We start from the raw sequence: 9872 nt of genomic DNA on the forward strand, positions 1-9872 counted from the left end.
TAATATACCAAGCCCTTGTGAATTTAATCACTTCTTTTAACCTGTGCACACCTGCTACACATTCAATATTTCCTTGCAATATTTGTAATCTTTAATGCAATTCTAGTTCAATAAACATAATAATTTTAAATGTGTTTTTTTTTTTTTCTCTCTCTCTGTTCATTTCAACTATTCTGGTGCCTATTTTACATTGGTCTGTAAACACTGTAAATACATGTTTAAAAAAATTGGTGGATCAGACCTGTAACATGGACACTTAAGATGGCCTAACTTAAGTGTTGTCTAATTATTTTACATTTAGTATGTTTAGATGGTACAGTAATAATCATCAATTATGTGAAGACACAACATAATGGAAATAAATGTATATAAACTTCTAGGTTAAGCATTCTGCAGTTGCTTCATATGTATATATCTATCGAACTAATCAGCATATGTAATTAATTTGACTGACAATCCTACTAAATAAACCATTATTGATATTGTAATTAAATACAGTATAATATGTCTAGCACAGACACTAATAGTTTCAGTTTGAGGCATCATGGGAAAGAACTTAGTGCCCCTGATACAATATATAGCTCAGAAGGACGTCATGCATAATGATATGCATGACTAACATATAAAATCGAAGGTAAGAGAAGCATCTCTCTACCTTTTTTCTCGTGGAGGTTAACAGGATAATGATTCATATTTTTGTCTCTGTATTTCACCTTTCCAATGCAGCTGTACCTTTAAGCTGCAAACCACAGGGTGACTTTAATCTGCCAGTGTTCATGACTAGTGGAGATTTCAAAATAGGAGGGATTTTTCCTTTGCATTATAGAGTAGAGCTTCCACCAACAGACTACATAAAGAGACCTTTAGCAGCACAGTGTCAAGGGTAAGGACATGTCTTATATGGTTTGTTTTTGTTTGTCTTTCCTAACCTGTATTTTTTAATCTATTATTTACTTTTTATTATTATTCTTTTTCCAATAAATAATTTTGAAAAACCAATCCATTATTTTACAAGAATTTCAATAAAGGTGTATATATATATATATATATATAATTTATTATTATTATTTTTATTTTTATTTATTTTATTTTTTTTATGCAGGTTTGATCCAAGAGCTTTCCGCTGGGCTCTCACTATGATGCTTGCTGTGGAGGAAATTAACAACAGAAAAGACCTTTTACCAAACCATACTCTGGCTTATAGTATCTTTGACTCTTGTGCCACTCCTGTAACGGCTCAAAAAGCAGTCCTGGCAGTACTAAATGGACAGGATGTTGTTGAAAGTTTGATATGTTCAGGAGCTAGTCCTTTATTAGGATTAATAGGGGAATCTGGATCCTCACAATCTGTTGTTGTCTCCAGAACTCTGGAGCCTTTCAAAATACCCATGGTAAAAAAATAAAATAAAAGGAAAACACATTTTGGTTTTCAAACTTTGTTTCCCTGTTATTCTATATATTCTTTTTTTTTTTTTTTTTTTTTTTTAAGTCCTAACTTTTATGAAGGTGGCATTGGAACTTCCAGTGATTAACTTATAATGATGTCTTAAAATGAAATTAGTTTAACTACTCTTGAGGTATTTGTGTACTGTCTATACATTTTTTTTTCTGTTAAATATTTTCAAAGTTGGCTAACATTTGTTGCTTTTTCTGCTTCTTTTTTTCTTTCTTTCTTTTTTTTTTTTTTAATTTATAGATAAGTTATTTCTCAACCTGCTCTTGTCTAAGTGATCGGAAGCAGTTCCCAACATTTTTCAGAGTGATTCCTAGTGATGATTATCAAGTAAAAGCTATTGCACAGCTCTTAAAGAAGTTTGGCTGGACATGGATTGGCATGGTCACTGAAGACGATGACTATGGCAGGTTTGCTTTACAAGGCTTAAAGCGGGAAATTGAAAATACTAACATTTGTCTTGCCTATCAAGAAATGATCCCTAAAGACTATACCCAGGAACAAGTCCTGAAGATTCTTAAAGTAATGAAGGAATCCACAGCTAATGTGGTTGTTGTTTTTTCAGGAGAGGGTGAATTTTACCCTTTCTTAAAAGAATTTGTGACTCAAAATATCACAGGAATTCAGTGGATTGCAAGTGAGGCTTGGGTAACAGCTTCAGTGTTAGCAGAAACATATCCATTCTTAGATGGCACAATTGGGTTTGCAATACGTCAAGGACACATCCCAGGTCTTCAGGATTACCTTAAAACAGTGACCCCAGAAAGGTACCCTTCTAACCCTCAAGTTCAGGAGTTGTGGGAGGCTCTGTATGGTTGTTCCCCCTCCACATCCAGCTTGAACAGCCATTTGCCCTCCTGCACAGGGAAAGAAACTCTCAGACAAGAGCACGCTGCCTACATGAACACGTCCAGCCCTCGTGTGACCTACAATGTGTATAAAGCAGTGTATGCCTTTGCTCATTCTCTACATGATCTCATTGACTGTAGGCCTGGAAATGGACCATTTGAGAATTCCTCATGTGCAAACCTCAACAACGTGTTTCCATGGGAGGTAAAAGTTCCTTAGGGTTTGATGAGAACTGGTTTTCAGACAGAATAGCAATTATATTTTGCACAGGATGTAGTGTCTTTTTTAATACTAAATATAGTTTTTAATCATAAATGTTCAACTTACCCCTTTGTTCATTTTTTCTTTTCTTGTTGTTCTACTCCAAAGCTTCAGCATTATTTACAGGAAATCTCCTTTTCTGTTTCTGGAGAAGAAGTTAACTTTGATATTAAGGGAGATTCAATCCCATCATATGATTTGATAAACTGGCAAAGACATTCTAGTGGAGATATTCAGTTTGTCAAAGTGGGCCTCTATGATGGTGCTCAGCACTCTGGGAGAAAATTGGTGATTGAGGAGCAGGCCATTATGTGGTCTAACCAACAGAACAAGGCAAGGTGTTAGCTGTGCACTGCACTGCCATTTGTTGTTCTATTAAAATAACTGTCACTATGTGGTCTTTGAGCCCCTATTAGTATAAAAACATTGAGTATAATAAGAAAAATGTTTGTGACATGTTCATGCTTCAATACAATTTTAATGAATCAATGCACTTCTTTTTTTTTTTTTTTCTTCTTTTTTTTTTTATAGGTACCTGTGTCTGTATGCAGTAACGGCTGTACTCCAGGATTCAGAAAGGCTGTTCGTCGTGGGCAGCCTCTGTGCTGCTTTGATTGTGTTCCATGTGATATTGGCAAAATCAGTAATCAGACAGGTGAGAGTAACCTATTGTATGTTTTCCTGTTGACAAGAAAATATAAAGTCTATATCATTTGTTTTAATAATTCTTTCTTTCTTTCTTTCTTTCTTTCTTTCTTTCTTTCTTTCTTTCTTTCTTTTAATCTTTCATTTTTTAATAGATTCAATAGATTGTCTGTCATGTCCTGAAGATTATTGGTCCAATGAAAATGGAACAGTGTGTGTCCCGAAGGTAGTCGAGTTTCTCTCCCATGATGCAATGGGAATCACCCAGACTGTGATAGCTATAGTGGGAGCTTTTCTGACTGTCACAGTGCTGGTGATATTTCTGTACAACAAAGGAACCCCTATAGTCCGTGTGAATAACTCAGAGCTCAGTTTCTTCATCCTGTTGTCCTTGACTCTGTGTTTTCTATGTGCTTTGGTGTTTATTGGGGAACCCACATCCTGGTCCTGCATGCTGCGACACACTGCCTTCAGCATCACTTTCTCCCTCTGCATATCCTGCATCCTGGGCAAGACATTAGTGGTGTTGGCAGCTTTTACAGCTACCCGACCAGGAAACAATATAATGAAATGGTTGGGCACAACACAGCAGAGAATCATAATCTTCTTCTGCACTCTTGTTCAGGTGGTCATATGTACTGTCTGGCTTGTAGTATCCCCACCTTTCCCTTATAAAAACACTAAATATCAACAGTCCAAGATCATCCTGGATTGCAGTGTGGGCTCTGATCTGGCCTTCTGGAGTGTCTTGGGATACATAGGTCTTTTGGCTTGTGTCTGCTTTTTTCTGGCTTTTCTGGCCCGGAAATTACCAGGGAATTTTAATGAGGCCAAATACATCACCTTCAGCATGCTTATATTTTGTGCAGTGTGGCTGGCATTTGTACCTGCATATGTCAGTTCACCTGGCAAATTTACAACTGCTGTGGAAATTTTTGCTATTTTAGCTTCTAGTTTTGGCCTGCTTCTCTGCTTATTTGCCCCCAAATGTTACATTATTTTATTAAAGCCTGAAGAGAACACCAAGCAGCATTTAATGGGAAAACTTAAAAATTAAAAACTTTTTTATTATTATTTATTTATTTTATTTTATTTTTATTACATGGATACAATTTTTGGGACTAAATGAATATGACAAAGAACTATACAACAATTTTTAAGAAGATATGTTAAGGAAAGTATAGCTATTAATAACTGTGTTGTGAAAACTAAATGACCAAATTATATCTGTAATATTTTAATCTTACAATGATACAATAAGACAATACATTTATGATATTTCAAATATATATATATATATATATATATATATATATATATATATATATATATATATATATATATATATATATATATATATAAGGCATTCAAAAATAGTTGGTCACTTTGATTTGCTTGCAGATGACACTTGGTTTAATATTTTATGTAATGCAGTGGAATATATATATATATATATTAAAAGGCTACATTTAAAACTGCTATCCTGCTGTTGCAAAATTTTATTAAAATAAAGCCTGTCTATATGTCATGTATTTCATTTGGAACAAATAGCATAGTTTGTGTTTGACATATGAAAGAAAGAAGCCTGCCATTTCTCCTCAGGACAGTGAATACAGATATAACTGTATGTCATTATCACTTCTAGTTTTGCATACTTAGATTTTTGGCTACTGACATAAGGTTTATAAGATTTATATGATTAAATCACCGCAATTCACCTACAGTTATAAGCCTTGCTTACATCCGGTATAAAAGATGTAATAACTTGGTGTGGCAATACCGAATGGAGAGGGATGTCAATCACCATTTAAATTTTATCTGACTACGCCACCCTGGTGGTAGGCCTGGGAAATAACTCCCAATAAAAAAAAGACACACAGGTAAGTTTCACCAACTGAAGGCAAAGAATTAAGAGAGACGCGAGTACCAATACAAACATAGACTTTATTATAAAATCACAAGCATTAATTAAAACTCTCTCACAAACACACCCACAATGGCAAAAATATAATATCCAGGGCCAGGATCAGTGGGAACCAGGCAGGCTGGCTGCAACTCAGGAGGCCATCCAAAACCCACCTCAATTCATACCAAAGCAAACACCTCGCACACCCACCAAAGGGAAGTTGTATCAGTACACAGCACACTGTGAAACCCCACAGAATGAAGCAGCTAGCCTCCCCAGTTCCACACACGACCTCACTGGCCCTGGAGAAAAAGAGAAGAGCATTAAGGAAAAATAACAAAATAACAATTAAACAAATAACAATTAATGAAAAATAACATAAAAATAAATAAAATAAAAATAAAAGACAAAAATAACCAGAAAAATAACAAAATAAACAAATCTATAAACAAATTACAAACAAGAAAAATTAAGCCCAAAAGCTTAACTGATAAGCAGCCTTGCAGATGCACATCTGGAGCCCACTTTAACAGCCCCAGTGACTCGCAAAGCAGCAGAGCTGTACACAGTCCCGATGACCGTCAATGACACGATCGAAACCATAATATATCCGTAAGCAAAACAGCAGCTGCGTCATATGTAACATTGTTATTGTTATGACCACGGACGGTGCACAAGTGCATACCGAACGCATCTTTCCGCGCTCATGGGCAAAGGAGTTTCTTTGAAAGGCTCGGCGTGAGACTGAGCGGAATGCGGGAAATAAAGTATACCAGGGCCCTAAATTGTAATGGACTGGAGCTCACGGTTCACATCGAGAGAAATGGGAATTCAGGGGTACCATGATGCGACTGCAAAGGGCACTTTCACTTTCGCGATCAAAGTGCATGCCACTGATAAGCTTTGCAGAATTACAGTATACACATACCAATTAAACACACAGCTCTCCTCTCGTGCGCCAGTGTCCAGCAGAGTTTAGCTCCAACCCTAATCAAACACACCTGAACCAGCTAATCAAGGTCTTTAGGATTAGTAGAAAGTTATAGGCAAGTGAGTTTTTATCAGGGATGGAGATAAACTCTGCAGGACATTGGCCCTCCAGGACCGGAGTTGTCCATCCCTGCCTTAAAGTGTCAAATTTCTCGGTTTCTAAATGGACGGTTTGGCTTGATTGACAAACGCTAATGTTCGGCCACGATTTATATACCATTGACCTGTCCTAAAACATTAGCACGCTGTGATCGATTGCTTGGAGATCGCGTGTTTCTCCGTTTGAGAGCGCATTTCCTTTCCTCGTCTGCGACAAAACAGTTGATTATTTACGAACGAAAGCTCACAGAAACGTGAAAATGGTCTCATTTGAAAGAAAATATCCTAAGCTAAAAGATGATATATTGTGACTGATTGAAGCAGCCCTTATCAAAAGTGAGGGGGTCGATTTCTGTCTTTTCAAAACGTCTCTGGTTACTCAACGTAACCTTAGTTTCCTGAGAGGAGGGAACGAGACATTACGTATGGGGAAAACCCTTTTCCTCGAAATGCTGAAGCCTGATTGAATCACTCTATTGCTTTGCAATAGCCAATGGCTTCCGAGCATTCACCTGATTGGCTGGCACAGCCACTATATAAGCAATGTCAGGCGCCAAAATACCTCAGAATCTTTCGACTGAACGAGAGCTATTGAGGTTGTAGGAGGTTTTCACACGGCAATCTACGTAATGTCTCTCTCAGGGGCAACCTTGGCAGTGAGCCAGCACGGCGCCGGTGCCACCAGCGCCTCCCTGTACACAAACAGCACTGAACTGCTGTGATATAGGGGGTGAAATAAGGCAGCAAAACATGTTGGTGCTTGATAACATTGCCAGCCTGAATAAGCGGGCATGGATGAATGGGGACACATGTATGTGTGCTTGTTTCACTTAGTAAATGACTGTATTCACGCAAGAGAATTAATATGATGTTGTACCGTCTCGCCTAGACAACCTAGTTGAAACCATGGGCTGAAACACGAGCCAGAATGGGGCGTGTCCTCAGGCGACTCAGTCGTCCAATGGCTGCTCAGCCTTCCCCTCCTGCACTGACAGGACATGTGGTGCAAACGAGGGAATATCCAAGTTATAAAATTTCGCAAAAGTGCTGTGAGATGACCAGCCTGCTGCGAAGCAATAGATATACCTGAATAGATATACCTTTAGCCCAGGCCCATGAGGATGCCAAACTCCTAGTGGAGTGGGCACGCTCTCCTATCGGGCAGTTGAGTCCCTGGGAATCATAGGCTAGACGCACGGCTTCCACAATTGTGAGAGTGAGACAGCCTCTGTTTAGACAGCGGTCTGCCCTTCCTAGCGCCCGCAAAACAGACAAAAAGCTTTTCTGAAGTTCGAAACTGATTAGTTCTATTTACATAAGCACACAGCGCACACACGGGGCACAGACTGTACTTCAATGACACTGAATCGGTGTTTGGCTTGGGGGAGCAGAACGCTTGTAAAGTTATAACCTGGGCCCTGAACGGGGTTGAGAGCACTTTAGGTGTGTAGCCGAGTCTGACCATACAATCGTTTGGGCCAAACTGCATACAAGCACTATTGACTGATAGGGCATGTAAATCACCCACCCGTTTTCCACATGCTGGTGCGAGCAGTAACGCCATCTTAAATAAGAGCACTTTTATATCGCTAGACTCAGCTGGTTCGAACAGTGGATTGGACAGCGCTCTGAGCACTAATGATACGTCCCATACTGGCATTTGGCGAGGGCTGGAAGGATTCAGCCGTCTCGCCCCACGAAGAAAACACAATATTAGGAGGTGCTTACCGAATGAGCGGCACTCCAGCATGTCACCTCCTTGAGGTGGAAGAGCCAATAACATAGGTGCTAAGTGTTACGTTACACAGGAGGCAGACACAGATGTAAACAGGTAACTAGGTCTTTATTGACACCAGTAGAGCAAGGAGCATTCAACAGGTAAGCAGAGGTGAGTCAATGGATGTTATGATGATAGTGAAGGAGATAATTACTGTCCTTTTCTTGCAGATGCAGAGATGAATGGATACGCTGGAGCTTGGAGATCGCTGGAGGTGACTGGAGCGGGCTGAAGCACACACACACACAGTAGACGAGGCACACAGAGGGAAGGAGATAGAGGGTAGGTATAGAGAAAGGAGTCCTTGAGGTAAGCATAAACACAGGTAGATGCGAACGACTGCTCTTTATAGTGCTGTTGATGAGTGAAGTGATGAGGTGCAGGTGGCGGTGATCAGTACTCTGGGGAAGGTGTGCGCTGTGATTGGTGGATGTTGGAACCTGACGTGTCTGTGACACAAAGTTGGCGGGCAAACTTTTCCTTCGTCTTGTCTTGTGGCTGAATTTGCATAATTTATGGGTATCAGATTGGATAGTACTCACCGTACCATTAAACAAATAGAACAATGCATTTGTCAGCTATGTGACATATCTCAGTGAAAAGAAGGTGGAAAGATCATTAAAACGAATCCAAACTTGACAGATAAGAAAAGCATGTAAAAGAAGTTATGGTTTACAGACAAAATTCCAACATTAAAACGAAGGATACAGATACAAAATTAACAGTAACAGATACAGTATATACAGAGAGAAAATAAAGATCCCTGCCATTTTGATCACGAAAGTGAAAGTGCCCATTGTGGTCCCATCGCGGTAGAGACCTGCACTCCCGGATCCGCGGGACCGAACGCAACAGGGCGCAGCGCGGGAGGTAAGACACTACTCGAGTGCGAGTTGCGGGAGAATCAAATGATCGGGAGCGGAACTGAAAAACCGGTCCCATCCGATGTAGGTCATTACGTCGCAGTGCCCCCGCATTCCCATTTCTCCTCCCCCAGAACGCGATTTCGCCTCTGTCCTTGCGGAAGTCTGTGCACACCACTGCGTGGAGGACACCAGGTTTATGCCTACCTGGTTTATGCGTGCAAAGGCACGCGTTTATATGATGCTGCCTCAGATCGGAGAGACGCGTGCATGCTATCTCTCCCCTGGGGGCGCATCATCAGAGGCGTTTCACAGCGAGTCGGGCTGGTACTGCGTTGTACACAATGGCTATGTTACAGGCATATCAGACTAATCTATGAAAGTTTTAAGCACAGCCTTTCATTCAGACCGTGTTTACTTGTCTGGTAATTGGCTGCATTTAATTCTGAGGAATTTATTAAGTGAAATGGCCTTATAATATATGTTTATTTATATATTTAATTATATGATATATAATATGCATATATAAGCAAAATAAATAGGTTCCCCATGACATTAACTCGTTCATGGGGAAAACCTTATTTTTCTTGTGCCTTTGTGCCTTCAATGTCAACTTATTTGACTATCGTGGGTGTAAGGGCGTGTGATTTAAACAATGATGCTCCAGTTTGAAGAGACGCTTGCGAGCTATCTCTTCTCTGGAGCTCATAGTCACTTAAAGAGACAGCACTCCCCAAGCTATGCATAATAACATCCATACTGGTGGGAAGGTGTTTTGATCAGTGTATCAGACTGGTACTGCTGCACACTATGGCAGTGTTGCAGGTGGACCAGGCTGACCTGCTAAGAAGGCTGTGGTGAGTTGTGCTTCCCCTTATAAATCTAGGGACCAGCTCGTCACGTTCAGCAGCCTCATAATATCTAACACCTGCCCCTTCTCAATATCTTCACATAAACCCTCCTTCCCCACAACCTCTGGAGCAGCGGGGGGCAGCAGTTTTCAGTGACATGTTAGGTGTTCCGTTGATT

At 39.9% G+C, this 9872-nt stretch overlaps 1 protein-coding gene across 1 annotated transcript; it reads left to right on the forward strand.

Annotated features, from left to right (window-relative positions):
* Nucleotides 1–683: 683 nt before the first annotated feature.
* Nucleotides 684–4265, forward strand: LOC137022667 (extracellular calcium-sensing receptor-like). Its single transcript, XM_067389100.1, has 6 exons — nucleotides 684–883; nucleotides 1103–1391; nucleotides 1697–2506; nucleotides 2672–2896; nucleotides 3095–3218; nucleotides 3364–4265. Exons 1-6 carry the CDS (start codon nucleotides 684–686, stop codon nucleotides 4263–4265), a joined length of 2550 nt encoding a protein of 849 aa, XP_067245201.1.
* The last annotated feature ends 5607 nt before the right edge of the window (nucleotides 4266–9872 follow it).

This window comes from Chanodichthys erythropterus, chromosome 7 (genome assembly GCF_024489055.1).
Source record: "Chanodichthys erythropterus isolate Z2021 chromosome 7, ASM2448905v1, whole genome shotgun sequence".
Classification (NCBI taxonomy): domain Eukaryota; kingdom Metazoa; phylum Chordata; class Actinopteri; order Cypriniformes; family Xenocyprididae; genus Chanodichthys; species Chanodichthys erythropterus.